This window comes from Ambystoma mexicanum, chromosome 10 (genome assembly GCF_040938575.1).
Source record: "Ambystoma mexicanum isolate Mex_15411 chromosome 10, UKY_AmexF1_1, whole genome shotgun sequence".
NCBI lineage: Eukaryota > Metazoa > Chordata > Amphibia > Caudata > Ambystomatidae > Ambystoma > Ambystoma mexicanum.
Window position 1 is genome coordinate 1,094,893,448 of NC_090932.1, and position 18,428 is coordinate 1,094,911,875.

At 47.8% G+C, this 18,428-nt stretch overlaps 1 protein-coding gene across 3 annotated transcripts in view; it reads left to right on the top strand.

Moving 5' to 3' along the window:
- LOC138492013 (all-trans-retinol 13,14-reductase-like) overlaps positions 1-18,428 on the top strand; it is a 183,687-nt gene that overhangs the window by 126,126 nt on the left and 39,133 nt on the right. For all 3 annotated transcript variants that reach the window (XM_069618933.1, XM_069618932.1, XM_069618931.1), the window contains exon 6: positions 16,217-16,339. In XM_069618933.1, coding sequence (XP_069475034.1) covers positions 16,217-16,339 — 123 coding nt within the window. The remainder of the gene's footprint in view (positions 1-16,216; positions 16,340-18,428) is intronic.

Below are 18,428 nucleotides of genomic sequence, written 5' to 3' on the forward strand. Positions count from 1 at the left end.
TGTGCCCACCTTTGTGTGTTACCGCACTGGGAACCCTGCCTGTTGTGCTGGGCAGTTCGCTCCTGACTCTCTGGTACCTATTGTAGCCTGGGCTAGTGTCTTGGGTCTGACTAGGCTTAGTCCTCTTAGCCTGCTGATCTGTATCTGTTTCCGATATTAGTCCTTAGATATTGTGCCTCTACATTGCGGCCCCTCCACCCCGTTCATCTGTTGGTCTCAGGCCCCTTTTCCTTGTCTCGCCTCACTCCTATGCCCCCTCCTGTGTACTGCCTGTTTGTCCACACTGTCTATGGGCCTCCGTGCTTATGTTCTATGGGCCCAGGGCGTGCAGTCCTTTGTCATGCTACTAAGGTTCTATAAGATGCCCTGCTCTCCAGCCCAGGCTGAGTGTTTTCACCCTTCCTTCCCTTTCTCGCGCTTCACCACTGTTGGTGCTGTGGTTCTGGCAGATCCGGCGTGCAGTCCATTCCTTAGCGTCTCCACCGCTGCAATCCTACTCATACTTGCGCCTGCCCAACCGCTACCGTTCACGGTACCGGCAGATCCTGCTTGCGCAACTACACTTCAGAGTCCTCTGCAGCTCGCCATGTCGGCTCTCCCCTTCTCTCCACCTCTCCTCCGGGTTGTGGGCTGTGTCTGGGTGGTGACACTTGTCAGCATTCAGCTTCACGCTGCCTCTCACCTGCAGGCAAGCTGGGTCCTCGATGCCACCTCTGCCTTTTCCGAACTGCTGCAGCTGTCTGGTTCGCTGGGCTCCCACTCCTATCGGGTTACAGCGCTAGCCTTCTCGCGTCGCCGCCTTCTTGCCTGTACTTTTCAGTCACGCGTGGACAGTAAACTGCTGTCTCCTTCATTTCATTTGCCGCAGCCATGGATTCCACTCTATTATCAAGTGCCCACAATTGCTACAACGATTTCGGCATCCAGTTATGCTATCAAGATAGCCTTTTACTGTGAATCAATGTCGGATCAGGCAGGAGCTCCTGCAAGGCACGTCTTCTTCACATGGCAGTTAGCCACGCCCCCCAAGGTGAGTACAACCTTATTGGTAATAAACTCTTACACTATTTCTATTACAGGAATATGTAGTTATAACAATGTTACTTTGGAACACAATTCTAAGGTAAGCAAGAACTCTAGCAGACTTTTTTTTATAAAGGCAGTAAGCAGTTCAAGGTAAGAAAAAGCAATGTTACACATTTAGACTGGCAGCAGCTATTCAAGGTGAGCAAACCCTATTGGTAAACTTTTACACTTATTTATTTTCAGGAATAATAAAGTAATACCATCTCAGTTACTTTCTCAAAGAATGGAACACAATTCAAAGGTAAGTGTAGGGCAGGCATGGTGTCACAAGTATGACACTGACACAATGGATACAATTTGTAAAACCTTTATTGAAAATGTTGGGTCTGGAGAAACTCCTACTTTGCCCTATAACTAAGATGGGCGTAGTCGCAACCATCAAACGATAAACGAAACAGTCCATCATATCAAAAAGGCCTATGCTAATAAAACCTAATGCTTGCCCTATCTCTTGGAGAAATGTATGCAAAGGAAAAATCAGTGTTCAAAGAATAAATGCGGTTGAACCAGCTCTGCTCCCCACATTGGTACTTATGGGGTAAGGCTGTCCCTGTAGGCAGGATGACACACTCTGGCTCAGTTACTAATGGCAGTTCAAAACCGTGGATTGAGGCCCACCAGGCCTTCACATTAAAGTCTTTCTTCACTTTCAAAGTTGTTCATGTAGGTCCCCCTCTGTCGGGCTCAGATCGCTCACCTCAAATTTCAACACAAACTTGCAAGGGGATCCCTTCCCCAAGCTTTATTGTATTTCAAGCCTCCCTCGATGAGGCTTGGACACTTTCGGATGTTGAAGACTTTCAAATCTGCATGGCTCTCTTTACAGACCGCCACAGGACCACTTCAACTGAAAGTTCACATTTACTCTTGCTTAATTCACTTTTGCTGTTCATTCAGTATATAGCTTCAAACAATGTACTTTGCACTGAGACTTTCGAGCGGCTACTTCCTTTCGTCAGATCACTCCGTTACTTAGTATCACTGATCTCACGCTGCATTTTACCTCAAAGTTCAATCACAGGTCTGCCATTCTTCGCGTCTCATCTACTGAAGTGCAGCCTTCACTTAAGATATAATGTTGCTACTTCTTTCGCCTTAACACACATCGGTCTCTCAGGTCACTTGCCAATTCACCGGCTGTGTGCATCTCTTTCTTGTTTTGCTATTTCCAATTCACGAGTCAAGGTTAGTACCACAGGCTTGGCCTTGCCTCCCCAACTCTGCCGTTCACCCTGGAGGGTCGCTGGCGTCCTTGAAACACAATGCAATCTTCACTTGTGGGATCTGGCCTTCGCCACGTGCCTTTCGTGGTCTGTCTGAGGCAACAACCTCCACTAGGGAACCCTTGGGGTCTTCGGAATGCTGCTCTCCTCCCTTGGTCCGTTGCTCTGCTCCAGTAAGTGTGCCCTCATTCCGGAAGTTCTGCTCATACTCGTGTTCCGCCTTGCTCAGAGTGTGTCTTTAGGTGTTGCCTTTTATTCATGTGAGGAGAGCTAACTGGTATCAGGTGTAGGCACTTAGTGTAAAGTGCCTGACTTTGCCTGACCCGATGAACGGGATATGTCCAGTCATGTGACCGAGTTAGTCTGGTTACTCTCTGTCACCCTCTTCCTTGGCCCAGTGTTTGTGTAATAAGGGGCGGGGGGGTTGGGACTTTGGAAAATCCTAGAAAAATAGGATGGGGTAGATGAACAGAAAAGGGGGGAATACCGCATTTTACCATTGGCTACCTCAGCCCCACTCCCGAGCACCCCTCACCCAGGTAATCCTCCTGCACTGGTCCACCCCCAGGGTCAGGATCCAAAGGCGATGGCTGTGCTCTGGGGACCTGAGAGAGGGAGAGATCCCCAGAGGCTAGCAAGTGAGACACTCTCTGGTTTCTCACATTAGTAAATAACATATTTTCTGATGTTTGTTAATCTGCTTAGAATCACATGCTGTGCATAGGTCCGACCTCCAGTGGTCACTGCGGAGTATTGCATTTTGTTTTTCGTAGTCGAAAAGGGACGTCGACAAGGCGTGTCTGAAATACTATCCCTATAGTGACGTGCGTTGTACCCACAATCCCTCACGCGTCGAGGTCCCTCAGATTGTTTTTTTCCGCCCAGCTACTGGTCGCCTTTACGCGGAGCTCCTCGAGAGACATTGCAGATTTCATCTCCTCGACCTTTGGTCGTTTTCCTATTTAATATATAACACATCGATCCCTCCCTCGACGCAGTTGTGAAGCTGTCTCCGCCGAGCAAGATCTTCGACGGAGGGGACGAGCGGAGGAGATCCTTCGGCGTTGCCGAACACGTGGCCTGGCCTCGCAGGCCAAATACAGTAGGGAGAGTGGGGTCGTGGGACATCTCTGGTTCTTTTCTGAGAATGCCTTTCCTTTTCCCCTTCCTTTCCCTTGGGGTCGTTATCACGATTTATTGCCTCGGCTATGGAGAGGACACCCTTTAGGTTTTGCCCGCGTTGCAAGGGCAAGTTTACTTGGAAGGACAAGCATTCACGGTGTAACCGCTGCTTGCCCCTCGATCACAAAGAGGAGGGTTGCACGGCTTGTCGGCTTCTTCAGCCAAAGATTCTAAAAGACCGTAGGGTCAAGAGGTGGGCGGCCTACGCTATGTCTAAGGCCGATTCTTCACCCGCCGCTGCTACCACCGACAGTGACGAGGAACGTGATAACACGACCTCCGCTACGGAAGTCGTAGACCCTCTAAAGAGCGCTCGCGCTCTTCGTCGTCTGTCCCCGGCCCCGACGGGCTCGGCTCACTCCCTGCTTATGGGGATGAACACCCCGGCGACACTGACGCACACGATACCACACATAAGCACACAACCCATGGCTCTTCGTCGAAGACCAAGAAAGCATCAGCGCCCAAGAAGACGCAGGTTCCACCGGCGGCCTCCTCGGACCGTTCAGGTTCGAAGCCCCTCTCGCAGCCGCGACCAGCGACTGGGCTTTCGGCAAATAAGGGCGCCGCCCCCAAACCATCGGCCGGCGCGCACCAGCAGAGAGCACACGCCGCCGTAGAACGATCGACACCAGTAACGTGGAAACCACAGCCCTCCGCTGACAAACGAGTCACAGAGAGTTTGGCGAGGATCGTTGTAGCCGACGCCCAGAAGCGTACGCCGAAAGACACGTCGAGCGCTACGCAAAGGTCGAAAGACATGCCGAAAAAGCCCGAAGAAAGACAGGGACCACCCCCTTCAGTCGGGGGGACCCCCAGCACACCGGAAGGCTTTTCGGAAGGCGACGGGACACTTTCCTCGACGTTATGGGAGAGGTCGAGCCGTTTTCAGCTAGATGACACTAATTTTCCGCCGCTAGACCGCTCAGGGCTACCCCATGAAACCATGGAAAGGCTCCATCTCTGCATGGAAAGAATGGAGAGGTTTATGAAGACCCAGAACCCTCCCACTCCCAAGAGAACAAGAGAAGGGCCTCAGGAGGACCCCAGGGCCAAATATCCGAGACTATTCAATCCCCAGCAGGACACAGCCTCTGATTTCCATAATGTGTATGACCTCACTGGTGAGGAACAATACTTGGAGGAGGAGGATGAATTTGTAGACGATGAAGAGGGACAGAACCAGGAGGAAGGTCTGGAAGACAGCCCAGACATGGTAGGAGAAGGCTTCGGAGAAAATCCAGAAGAAGGACCTTCTCATCCCTGGCAATCCCCATCAGTATATTCGGACACTGATGTCCTGAACCTAAATCCTCCTGACAATTCACCTGTTAGAAACACGTCTCCCATTGACGATCAGCACACATTCAATGCCCTGTTGCGCAGAGCAGCAGCACATTTCGAACTGGACACTGGGGAGATCTCACCTGAAATAGACTTTGTGGAAAGAGTAATTAAGGAGAAACCCCTGGTCAGCCAGACCATTCCCCTCCTCGCTTCAGTGAAGAGAAGAATCATCCCTTCGCTATCCACACCCGCACTAATCAGAGGAGTTAATCCAAGAATTGAAAAACTTTTCACTCCTTCACCCTCAGACCCGCTGTACATCAGGGGACATTCCATTCCAGATTCCCTTGTAGTAACTAATACAAGGAAGAGGGCAGGGGTGCCGCTGTCCACCAGCGAGGCACCACCTGACAAGGAGGGCAAGAGGTTATATGCCCTTGCAAAGAGAGTCACATCCTCGGCTGCCTTTTCGGCAAGAATTGCGAACAACAATTCTTTGCTAGCTAGCTACGCGGACGCGCAGTGGGCCAAACTGCGCAAAGACGCCGAAGAAGCGCCGGAACCACTACGTACACGCCTGCTATCAACTATTGGCGAAGGAACCCAGGTCAACCAGAGTATTGTAAAGAACTCTCTGCATGCTGCAGAGACAGCGGGACGTTCCCTGGTTCAGGGAATACTCCTAAAACGCCATGTATGGCTGCGCAACTTAGGGTTCAAACCGGAGACACAGGCGTCTTTAATAAATAAACCTGTTGAAGACTCAAACCTCTTCGGGAAAGCGGTGGATAAGGCTCTGGAGATGGCTAAAAAAGAGTTTGATACTATCAAAACTCTTGACCAGATCTCTAAGCCCACTACCAGACGCGGCTATGGCAACAAACGCTTTTTTTGTGGCCAACGCCAACAGCAGAATCAGCAGCAACAGTACCCTGCCACCAATTACCAGACCAATAGTGGGCAGTACAGCCAAAGAGGCCAGCGCCGTGGCACAGGGAGAGGTCGGGGGTCCACCCCCAGAGGCTCCCAAGCCCCCAACAACACCAAGTGACGCGAAGATTCGCGTCCCCTCCCATGCAACACCGGTCGGGGGCCGGATAACATCCTTTCTTCCAGCATGGGAGGGAATAACGTCAGACCGCTGGGTACTTTCCACCGTAGCCCACGGATACTGCATCGAATTCAACGGTTCCCCAACATACAGACCCCCGTGGGGACCACGCATGACACCGGAACACCTTGCCATCCTTCTCCAAGAAGTACAACAACTGCTGGAAAAAGGAGCCATAGAGGTTGTGCCTCTATCTCAGGTAACGGAAGGTATTTATTCAGTGTACTTCCTTGTACCCAAAAAGGATCTAACCATGCGCCCTGTATTAGATCTGCGCCCAGAAGTTTCGTATGGTGACCTTACAGGAAGTGATCCCACTGCTATCACAGGGAGATTACATGACAACATTGGACATGAAAGATGCATACTTTCATATTTTAATGTTGCCAGCGCACAGAAGATACCTCAGGTTCATGATAGAGGGCAAACACTACCAGTTCAGAGTGCTACCCTTCGGCATAGCATCGGCACCAAGGGTATTCACGAAGGTACTGGCAGTGGCAGCGGCCCACCTGCACAGGTTGTCCATCCCAGTTTACCCTTACCTCGACGACTGGCTCATAACAGGGGATTCTTACGAAACATGCTTCTCCAATACCCAAAAGACTGTAGACCTTTTGTTCCAGTTGGGTTTCTCCATCAACGAAAAGAAGTCCAGCCTAGACCCCAGCCAAATCAAACAATTCCTAGGGGCTCTAATTCAAAGGACGGCCTCGTCTTCCCCTCCAACGAGAGGGTCCAAAACATGCTGTTTCAGATCCCTCAATATGTGACCGGTCGAGAGGTGACGGTACGCAAAGCAATGCGCTTGCTAGGCATGATGGCGTTGTGTATTTATTTGGTACCTCACGCGTGCATGCGCATGCGCCCTATGCAAGAGTGGCTCAACAGCCAGTGGTGTCAGGCCAGCGGACTATGGGACGATCTAGTGGTGGTCTCGCAGGCCTTGGTTCTCTCGCTACGGTGGTGGACAAAGGAAAACCTGGAAAGAGGGAAACCCTTTGCCACACCCGCGGCGGAAGACGGAGTGTGGACTCCGAACGTAGCTTCCAAACACATAAATCTACTGGAGCTACTAGCTGTGTTCAAGGCGCTAAAAGCCTTCCAGGAACACCTACAGGGCAAGACTGTGTTGGTCCTTACAGACAGCACCACAGCCATGTACTACATCAACAAGCAGGGGGGCACCCACTCTCCAGGACTGTCCAAACTGGCCCAAAATATATGGAAGTGGGCTCTCAAACAAAACATGTTCCTACTGTCAGAACATGTACCAGGGGAACTCAATCTGCTGGCAGACAAACTCAGCAGAGATTTCCCCCTGCCCGAAGAGTACGAATGGCGACTGCACGAAGACATCGTCTTCGACGTCTTCACACAATGGGGATTCCCAGAAATAGACCTGTTCGCAACCCTGGAGAACTCACAATGCCAAAGTTACGCCTCCAGGTACCCCCAGAACCAATCCAAGGGGAACGGTCTGTCGATGCAATGGTCAGGGAAATTTGTTTACGCTTTTCCCCCCGACTCCCCTTCTCAACAAGGTGGTGCACAAGATGCGCCAGGAACAAGTGACCATGATACTGGTGGCCCCAATGTGGGCCCGACAGCCATGGTTCGCTCACTTGATGGAGATGTCTCCATCTCCCCCAGTGAAACTCCCCTGCCCGTACAACATGCTGTCACAAGACAAGGGCAGGACTCTGCATCCATGCCCCCAGAACATGAACTTAGCAGCTTGGCTCCTGAGATCATAGAATTCGGACATCTACAGCTCCCGCAGAGATGCATGGAGATCCTCAGGGAAGCCAGAAAACCTAACACTCGCCACTGCTATTCTAGCAAGTGGAAGAGATTTGTCATCTGGTGCAGGGGAAAAAGCATCAACCCGATTTACTGCTCTCCCACACATATTGTTCTATACCTGACCCACTTATTGGATTCAGGTCTAGTGTTCAATTCCATTAAAGTCCACCTAGCGGCACTTTCTGCATACACCACTTCCCAACTCAAAGTGTCGTGGTGGAAGATCCCTGTTATAAAGGCCTTCATGGAGGGAGTAAAGAGAATACACCCCCCGATAGCTGACCCAGATGGGACCTTAACGTGGTACTTACCCGACTCATGGTCTCACCATTCGAACCCATGCACAAAGCATCTCTTAAACACCTCACTCTTAAGACTGCTTTTCTAATAGCTATCACCTCCATCAGGAGAGTAAGTGAACTACAGGCTCTTTCCGTTCTAGACCCCTTCGTTACAGTTCACAGAGATAAGGTGGTTCTACGCACGCACCCAAGGTTTGCTCTGAAATTCATCTCGAAATTCCACATAAACCAGTCTATAGAACTGCCAACGTTCTTTCAAAATCCTTCCAACTTGGGAGAAAAAACTCTGCACACACTAGATGTGCGCAGAGCGGTCATGTTCTACATGGAAAGAACCAGACCACTGAGGAAGACTAATCAGTTCTTTGTCTCGGTGGCAGCAGGAAGAGAAGGGGATGCAGTTTCAAAGTCCACTATTTCTAGATGGATTGTTCAATGCATCACTCTCTGCTATACTCTTGCTAAGAGAGAACTGCCCTTTAAGCCAAGAGCACACTCTACTCGAGGCACGGGGGCGTCCATAGCATTCATTGCAAATGTTCCCCTTGAGTCCATCTGCAAAGCGGCTACCTGGAGTTCTGTGCACACCTTTACAAAACACTACTGTCTAGATGCACACTCGAGATCTGACTCCCAGGTGGGAAAGGCAGTATTAAGACATCTTTTCTCTACTGTTCCTTCTCATAACCCACCGCCAACTCCGGGTACTGCTCGCTAGTCTATGCACAGCATGTGATTCTAAGCAGATTAACAAACATCAGAAGACAATGCATTACTTACCGTAAAAGCATTTCTGATGGTTGTATCTGCTTAGATTCACATGCGCCCACCCTTCCTCCCCGCTCGGATGGAAGGAACATAGACTTCCTTTTATATCTCTCTTTTCTGTACTCACTCACGTCTAGAAGGCTCCCTCAGGGCAGAAAAATACAAACAGAGGGACCTCGACGCGTGAGGGATTGTGGGTACAACGCACGTCACTATAGGGATAGTATTTCAGACACGCCTTGTCGACGTCCCTTTTCGACTACGAAAAACAAAATGCAATACTCCGCAGTGACCACTGGAGGTCGGACCTATGCACAGCATGTGAATCTAAGCAGATACAACCATCAGAAATGCTTTTACGGTAAGTAATGCATTGTCATACTTTTCAGAGGGCAATTGGCAACTCAAAGGTAAGTAAGAACTTAGTAACACTGTGTAACTTATTCTGTTTCAGTAATAAAAGTTACACACTAAGACCTTTACAAATAAGTACTTTGCAACACTTGTTATATTTTCTAGTCGGAGGCCTTATACTTAAATGTCCTTCCCTATTCTAAGGCATGAGTGATTTCGGAGGTAGAAGAGAGACACTGGTGGTCCAGAGGCCAACAGTAGGCAGGTCAGGATAGGGCTAAGATGCAGGAATGTCACAGTTCCAGAGGATTTCTCGTCGAACAAGTACAGAATTTAGAGTTAATAGAAAGTGTTTAGGGACTTCGTAGAAGGCTCCTTAGATGTATTCCAGTGGTAGGCCTGGGCGTACACCCAAACACATGAATCACCACCCTAGCCACACAGGAGCGACACAAGACTTTAGGCCACACAGTACCTCAGCAGTGAAGAACTGTTTGCAGATGGACTCCTTCACGATGCAGCAGCACAGGACCCGGTCTCAGGATTCTTTTTCGTGGTGAGGAAAGAACAGACACTGGATGTGAACTTGCAGCAGTTGACAGAAAAGGCTCCCAACAAAGGATTCTTCAGTGCTTCTCGCGGCTCTGTGGATTTGGCACCCTTTTCAAGGTACCAGATGAAGGACGGTAGTCTCCGATCAAATTTGCCTCACTATCTCGGTCCAGCACTTTGGTGAGGAGGGGACTTCAAGGAGTGGAATATTGTCTCTGGACGTCCCGCTGTAGTCCACAAAGTTTCAGCAGGATGTGTTCTTTGGAAGACGTTGCACAGCACTCAGGCTGGAGGTCCCATGCTATTGGCGGTTTGCAGCCCAAGAAGGTCACAGCTCATCGTGGGATGGCTCGAAATGCAGGTCGTCTCACGGCTGGTTGGTCTCAACAGTCTCTGGGTTAGAGTCGTCATCTTCAGGACTCTGTCGCTTCAAAGAAGGGGGTCAGCATAGGCACTGGTTACACAGCAGACACCTGCGGTGGCTGGAAGTAGCTACAGCAGTCTTCTCCTCTTCTTCGTAATCTGATTTGTTCTTTTCTGATCTGTTCTTCATCTGATCTTCTGTTCTAGTGGTGGACTTGTCTTTAGCTCAAATATTCAGGCCAGATATACAGGAACCCACACAGAAAGGAGCGGGTAGCTGTCCAATCAGCGGGAACTGACTTGTCTCAGGCACACCAGAAGACAAATGTGAGTGGAGTTTCAAACTCCTCCCTCACTTTCTGCCTTCATAGACATGCTGGAGCCTTGGCAGGCTACACAAAGGGTTCCCACTGAAGACAAAAGAGCAACCAGGACCTCCCCCACCCAGAACAGCAGAAGGACCAAGAAAGGACAAGCACACTAACAATGGTGAAAGAAGAAAGGAACCACCATTCTAGCACAATGGTGACCCCTTCTGTGCATTACTGTGGCTGGTTTGATAGCCTGCGAGTACAAATCATACAAAAGTAAAGTATGTCCACTGCCACCAGCCACAATGGTAAACTTGTCACTGTAACAGAAATGTTACAGGAACGGTGAGAAAAGGGATACCATTTATCTCCACAGCACTCCACATAAGGTGAGATGTGCTGGTCTCACGATATAAAATATGATGGGGATGAAAATCCCTCTCTACCCTTGAGAACATGTGTTCTGCAAGTCAAGAGAAAATAAAAATGGAAGCCCAAGGGGAAACCCAGCAACACTGCACAGAAAGTGCTGTGGGCTGCAATAATAAAATGTTGATGCCCAAAATGTTATAGGAAAGGATAGATTAAAAAATAAAGTATGCAGAGTCAGAAATATTACACCCATAAAAAGAGTAAAAGAAAGGGTGAGTGGGGGAAAAGGTTCCCACTCACTCAGGAACATAGACAAAGAATCCACAAGTCCAACAACAAGTACTGGGGATCTCACATGTGAATAGGATTTGACATGTAAATGAACATCTAACCTAACAGTTACCTTCAAACGGTAACAATCCCAGTGAAACACCCCTTTATTGGGACCGGTCTCATATGTTTAACCGTGTGACAAGGGAATATTGAACCTAAATCCATTTCCCTCATAACTTTGGTTCTGGACCTATCCCATTATTTAGGCACTGTCAAGCGTGGGCTGTAAATGCTTTCGCCTTGTTTCTGGTGGTAGTCACATAGATGAGGGTGGTGTGTCCCTGAAGAAGCCACCTTGCTGTTGCAAACAACAAGGTGATCGGGAGCAGTAAGTCCCTGGGAGGGGGAGGAGGGAGAAAGCAAAAGCCTGGACTACACTGAGATGGTGATGGTGTCTGCTGGATGCCGAGGAAGAGACCCAACTGGAAACAGATGTCTGTATGAGAAGGTAAGCAAGCAGAGGCAGGAGACCAAGGTGAGTAAGAAGCTGAGGTAGATCTGAGGAGCAGAACAGGGGAAGACAAGCAAGGGCAATGGGTGGTCGAAAACAGAGCTGCAGGAGCTACGAGGAGCAGCAGGGAGACCAGGAGCAGGAGAGTTGGCAAAGTAGGGGGAAAAAACGGAATCGGCAGAGGTACACAGCAGCAGGCTCTGAGGAAAACAGGAAAAATTGCAAACTAACCAATGTTGCTTGCGCAACGCTTTCTCTACGCACAGCAGCAATCCTGGATGGGGTCACTGCGCTGGTGGCGTAGCACAGTGGGCACTGCCATATTGGACAGGTCAATCAGACCTTCAGAGAAAGACTATCCAGAAGGATTACGGGACCCCTGAAATCCCATGCATGAGAGATTGGCAAATATGAAGGAACCTGCCCCTCGGACTATGAAAGACAGAAAGACAGAGGGACTTGGAAAGTCCTGAAGGGTACAATCAGTTGAAGAAGGAACGGAATAAAGGCGAAATTGTGGAGCTCCTTTTTGTAGAACCAAGAGAATAAAAACCAAAACATTTATGTAGACGGTTAAAGGAAAGCATATCTCCAATAAGAAGAGTTGGGACATTCGGTTAATTAAAAGACGTGATCTTCTCATTGAGCGGGTTGAGAGAGACTTGGAGAGGTATTTCATTGAAGAATTATAACCCTGTTTTGGAAATACCAAAACAGAGAAGGCTGGGGCCTCAGATCCTCAGTGGTTTTTGAAGTAAAGCAATAATAACATGGAGCACATGGCACTGACTACAGTTTACAGTTCTTTTTCGTTAAAGTTGTATATTTTGATTTGACTTAATAGAAGCACCCTTAGTATAGTTTCGTACGGAGGGAAACTCATAACAATAGGGCTAGTTGGGCAGTATTCTTTTTATTTTTAAAGTGAATAAACACCCTTGAAATATATCCGCAAGTTTAACTCCTTGTGGTTCGCCGTAGCACCCACAGGGACTTGAATGGGACAGTGTATGAATGAAATAACCTAAGGCACAGAATCCTTGGAGCAGAGTGCTTCCTTGCAGCAAATACTCCTGCCCTTGAAACAACGTAAACAATCAAGAGAAAGTTCCAAATCTAATGCTGTGAGATTCTTTAATATGCCAAATGCAGGGGGTTAATAAGGTGAGCTGGAAGCTGTTTAGCCCCTGGTTATAGCCCAGGAGAGCATGGCTGGCTTGTAACCCACAGCTACCAGGGTCTACGTTTGGCTCCACAAGCCAACTGGTGCCACACAAATATATCCATATAACATGGACCATGTGCATTTAGGATTGGGAATGTGCATAAATGAGCATGTTATGTAATCATACAGTTGTAGCTGCTAGTCGTTTAAATAATGTGAAACATCCGGTAGAATGGATTTCTTTCGTGTGGTACAATGTATTTCTTGGTTAGTTATAATGCTTCGTTGGCTTCAGAAGCCGAATTTAGTGCCAATGTTATGGAAGTCAAATGTCCAAGAGTTGAATGTAATGCATTTGAATTGTAATGTTTTTGACTAAAACATGGAGTCTGTTTGAAATGCATTCTGGGTGCGCCCAGAGCCGCAATGGACATTTTCTTCCTCAGTGAGATCTGAATTTAATCTGGAGTTTGAACACAGTTTCACTGGCAAACATGTTTTTCAGCGAGACTCACTGCTTATATTATTCTACATTGCTTCAAGGATTGTTTTGAAGAAAGGTGCCGGCTGGTGCCTGATAACGTTGCAGGAGTCGAAGGAAAGTTATACTGTCTTTCCTGCTCCCAAGAGATAGGGGAAGTGTCTACCTCTTGAGGTTACTGTGGGTCATTCGACCGAGGATCCATGGGAACTGGCAACAGGTGGACTTGGAAAGCCAGAAAATTCTGCAAAATGCCATTACACATTTGTGTGATGTTTAAAATGACAAGCACCAAAACAGTCAGACAGAAAATACTTCGGGGAAAGCGTGGACACACTGCTTTCCATGCCCGTTGAAGGGAGAATCTCTTATGCCTTTGTTACGCTCACCTGGTCTCTGCGGGGACGTTTGGGCATGGTTGCAGCCCTCCCTGGAAGTGGATCACCCCTATCGGGCTTCTTCCTCTGCAAATATGCTGTGGGCTGCGACAATTGGTGACACTGCTCCTGCGTGGATATGAGAGAACGTGAGGATGCTATTCTGTGACTGTTGTGTCTCTCAAACCCTTCTTCCAAAAGAGTGGTGAGCATGCACCGACCCATATAGGCTCTCCTGTTGATTAATGATAATGAGCTCTCTGCCTGCTACTCTCTGCAGGGACGCTTCTTGATGGGACCAAGTTCTTTCACTGGCCCCTCGTACGTGGTAGCCCTGTCCAGCTGCGACTATGCCACTTCTTATGGTAAGTGTCTTTCAGTTCTATTGTCTCTTCTCGCTGTTGAAATGTTTTGTATTGTAAATGCCTCTCTTCTGATTTCTTCCTGTAGGTGGAATTGCAGCCCAGCAGCGGCCTTTGAGCACAAAGTGAAGCCGGATGGAAGAGGAGAGGATCCGCGATGGTTTGGCAACAGTTAAGTGGTGGTTTAAGGTTAAGTGCGGGGTTAGATGGCGGCGCGACCTTAAACTGAATGTCTTTAATGTCTAACCTTGTCTTATGTAATTCTTGCAGGTGCCGTCTTTGTGAATAAGGAGCGCGTCGTGCTGCGGTGTCAGGGTCAAGATTTTGGCTTTTCTGGAGGGGCTGAAGCTGGAATTCTTGATGCCAGGTTCGACGAGAGGCACGTGCAGGCGAGAACAGGTAGGTAAGTATGAAGATGGAGTCCAAGAGGTGAGTCTCCAGTCAGGCGGCGATGAGCATTACGCTGCATGCAAGTGCAGAATGACGTGAAGCGTTCGCACGAAGGCTGGGTGGGCTTATATAGTCAAGTTCCCAGCCACGCCCACTAGCTCTGGCTTACCGGCCACACCCTGCCACTCCTAGATGATGCTGTACGTGCAATTCAGTTCCCCAGCAGCCACGCCCAAACCGAATGCACATTAAAGTTCCTGTGTTCATGAATAAAGCACTCTTGCACCAAATAAACGTCTGATTACATGTGTTCATGAGCCTGGCACCAAAGGCACCAGGACTGAGCCAGCTGGGAACCCTGTGCTTGATTGTCCCAAAGGGACGAATAAGAGCTGTGTTACTCCTTGCCCCCATCCCATGATGGTGCGGGGTCTGTGTTCTTGGGCCAGTGGCCATGACAGCCTGCCTGTTTTCAGAGCTTATCAGTGATGCTGGCTAAGATGAGGAGGTGTTCTGCAGTGACCTCAACTGTGAAGTATTTTATTATTTTTTTTCATCAAAATTGCATAATTCTTTTTTTAGCGAAACTGAAGTTAAAAAAATAAACAGAATATAAAACAAAAAAAAATATGTAACCACTTTAAAATTGAAATTAGAATTGAAACTAAAATGTTCTGGACAGAGCACTCTCCGGGAAGACCTCCAGCAAAATGTCATCACTGCTAACACACAAGGTATTTTTTGACCTGACATTAGGCGAGACCACCATACTTTCTCCTCCATCAAGAGGAAGTCCGAAAAAAAAAAAGAGCAAAAATGTTTAGAACGCTGATCTTTCAAAACGGGACATTGAGCCATCAAATGGAAGAGAGACTCTGGTGTCTCAGGGTCCTGGCAATAACGACACAAATTGTCATCCACCTGGCCTCTGATTGCTCTAATTTCATTCATTGGATGTAGATTCAGTCTTGTTCGCAGAAAAAAGTCCCTGGCCCTTTTGTCCGGGAAAGGTTTCAAGTAAGCACAGGGTGTATTTCGACTGTAAATTTCAGAAGGTATTTTTAAACCATTTACTAACCATTAATTTATTTTCTTTATCGCATTTATTTTGTTATGTATGCTGATTGAGAATAAAGGGGCCCAAAAGAGCCATTTTGCTTTCTAACTGGTTGTTTTGTGTGAGTTATTGTCTTCCAGCGTGTAACGTTTCTCTTTTCGTTGTGCATTGGGGCTGTGAAAAAGATTACTGTGCACTAATGAGAAGCAAAACATATGCATAAACAACACTTTCTTCAGAAATCTACAAAATATTTAACAGTGTTAGACTAACAAATCCCTCCAAATGAGACAAAACGTTACTAAAAAGTCAGAAAAACATAAAATATGTAATATTTAAGATACCTAAGATCAGAATATACTGTTCATGCCCCTCATTTTTCTAAAGAAAAAAAATAGTACTCATGAGGAGAAGTAAGGCATCACTAGTAAACTCCACTCAGAATTGGTCAAAACATCAATGATTGGGTATTAAGCGCGTTATAAATAACCTGAGGTTTCTAAGCGCGGACATGGTGATCGAACCTGTGTTGCTCTGTGTCGCGAGCACGTTGCCCCTGAGCTATCCTCCCGAGACATGCAATACAAAGTCCTTTCACTCACAATTGGTGGGGAATGTTTCAATAAGAATGTTGGGGCAGCTCCAGTTCATACACAGTCAAAAGCGGGAAGTCCGCAGTTTGTAAATACGCCCAAAAAATATTGGTACATGTGCATGTTAAGGTTGGAAGCATGGTGACGTCATCACACAAACCAGCGTGGTGATGCGACTGTTTTCTAGAATTCTGTGACAACAATGAAAAATAGTATCCACCTCTTAATCGAAACAAGATTTAAAGTTTGTTTTCAGACCTCCACTGATGTGATCCTAATATGTCTTCTAGGTGTTAGTGTACAAACCAAAGGCCAGGACCTGGTGAATATTATTGCGCCATTTGTGATTTCCGATGCCGGGATTTTTAACACCTATGAGAAGCTTTTGCCAGCAGAAATGCAGAAATTGCCAGGTAAATATGTGTTCAAGTGATGGATGTACCTGGTACAGATGTATCCCAAGCAACAAAGCTACATTTCTGTGACACCATGTGAGGGATGCAGTGGCCTTTATCCTTCACAGATGGACGAGTGTGAGAATTATCTGGTAGCATGATCTGATGATAGCTCTACCCCCATTGAGTTTACACCCTTAAAGTGGAATCCATTGGTGGGTATTTACCACAAGATCACTTGCATCCCCTTCCATACCTCTTTTAGCCTTTTCTCTACCTCTACACTCAGTCCTGCGTGATGAAGGGACCACACTGGCTTGGCAATGCTGACGTGGGTATGACATCTGCAGGTCCACAACAGCAGCTGTATGCAGTAAAAGCATATCCCCAGTCATAGAAAATACCTTTTGTGATAAACAAACCAGAAGAAAATAACATGCTCCATAATTCCCATCTTGAGCGAGACCAAAACTCTGAGTTGAATTTTGGACCTGGCGAGGGGCTGGACCATACTGAAGACCTAGACCTGGCAGAAGGCTTGAAAACATGTCACTGGGCCAGACAACCCAAACCCTGCTAACAAGCCAACAAGAAAGGCACTGCATCCTCCATGATCCCTCTTCTAAAACCAAGGAAAACTCTGACTGGACTAGCAAATGTCACATACAGATTTGGACTCCGGAAGATAATGGGGGAAGACCGGGATAACCCACGGTAATGTTTTACTCCCTGCAGAGGTTACAGTCTTGGGGAACAAACTCCTCCACTTTAATATCCTGAGTGGCAGCAGGAAGCCCAGTACTCACCTAAACAGTTACTGGACACATAGACGGAGCCCTAGTTCCTTGCCAAGCTAGCAGGAAAACTGGGGAACAGACAAATCATGCCTCCCTCACAATTGTCAGCACAACGTAGACAGAATCACCTGCAGCTGCATCCTCCATTAAAAGCAAGAGAAAGGATACCAGCACTGCACCAAACAGAGAAGAAACCTGTTTCCAAACTCCCTCCCCACAGAAGTAATATTTAATACATGCCCTTGCCTTTTGACACAGGAGGTCACCCAAAACAATTTTGAGACTGCAAATTCCCCATCCTGAGACAGGATAACAAACCAGCGGATTCTTCCCCTCCAGCAGCACACATGCTAAAGCAGGATCCAAGATGGTGGCGTCCTCATTTAAAGACTTCTCCTATGAACTCTGGACTACAAAGCATCCGTACGACGGGGCATGCCCAGGGCGGGCATGTGACCCCTCTGGTCAGCCAGCGGCAAGCTAGGCAGCCCAAGACCAAGAGAGGAGGGGATGATTGCTGGTTAAATTGTAAATCCTGGAGTGGAGTGGTGAATTGTAACTCCTGGAGAAGAGGCTGATTGTAAGTCGAGACCAGTAATACATAAAAGGAAGGTGATTGAAGCAGAGACCAAGCGGCAGGTGAATAGAGACCTAGCCACAGCCTAGTCAAAAAAAGGGCAGAGGAAGCAGTCTGAGACCTTTGACGAGAGGAACAGAGAGAAGGTGAAGACCAGGGCTCCGACCAAGGGGAAGATGGAGAAGGTGAAGAAAGCTCTGGCAAAGAGGTAGGCAGAGCAGGAAAGGGCAGAGGCCCTTACTAGAGAAAGCAAGGCTGGCGGCCCTGGACCGAGAGCAGGAGAAAGTGCCAGAATGGAAGAATAGAGACCTGTGAAGAAATAAAGGGGTCTAACTGGAAAAGAAGAACCTACAGTGGCCTTGTGAAGTGTCTGGGAACACTATACAAAACTCCAACCACCCTGACACTGTAAATAAAAAGCATAACTAGAATATCCTTGTTTCATCATTTGTTACAACTTGTGACGCCAACTATAGCCACTTCCATCTGTATTCCCTATTGTGCCAAAGTCAGTCTGGCTCTAATGCTTTTTGTGTCCAGTGATTTAGATTCCAAACCCTCATGCGTCTATCCCCTTTTCACATTCTTCCTGTGTCTACTAACAGTCCATATATCGTCCCACTTCTGTCTCACAAATACGTGTTTTTAAACTCCCCCCTGTCTCTCGAGGTAGTCTGCCCCCATGTGATTCCCAGACGTCCGTGTCCATGGTCGCTTCTGCCGCCAGCCTTCC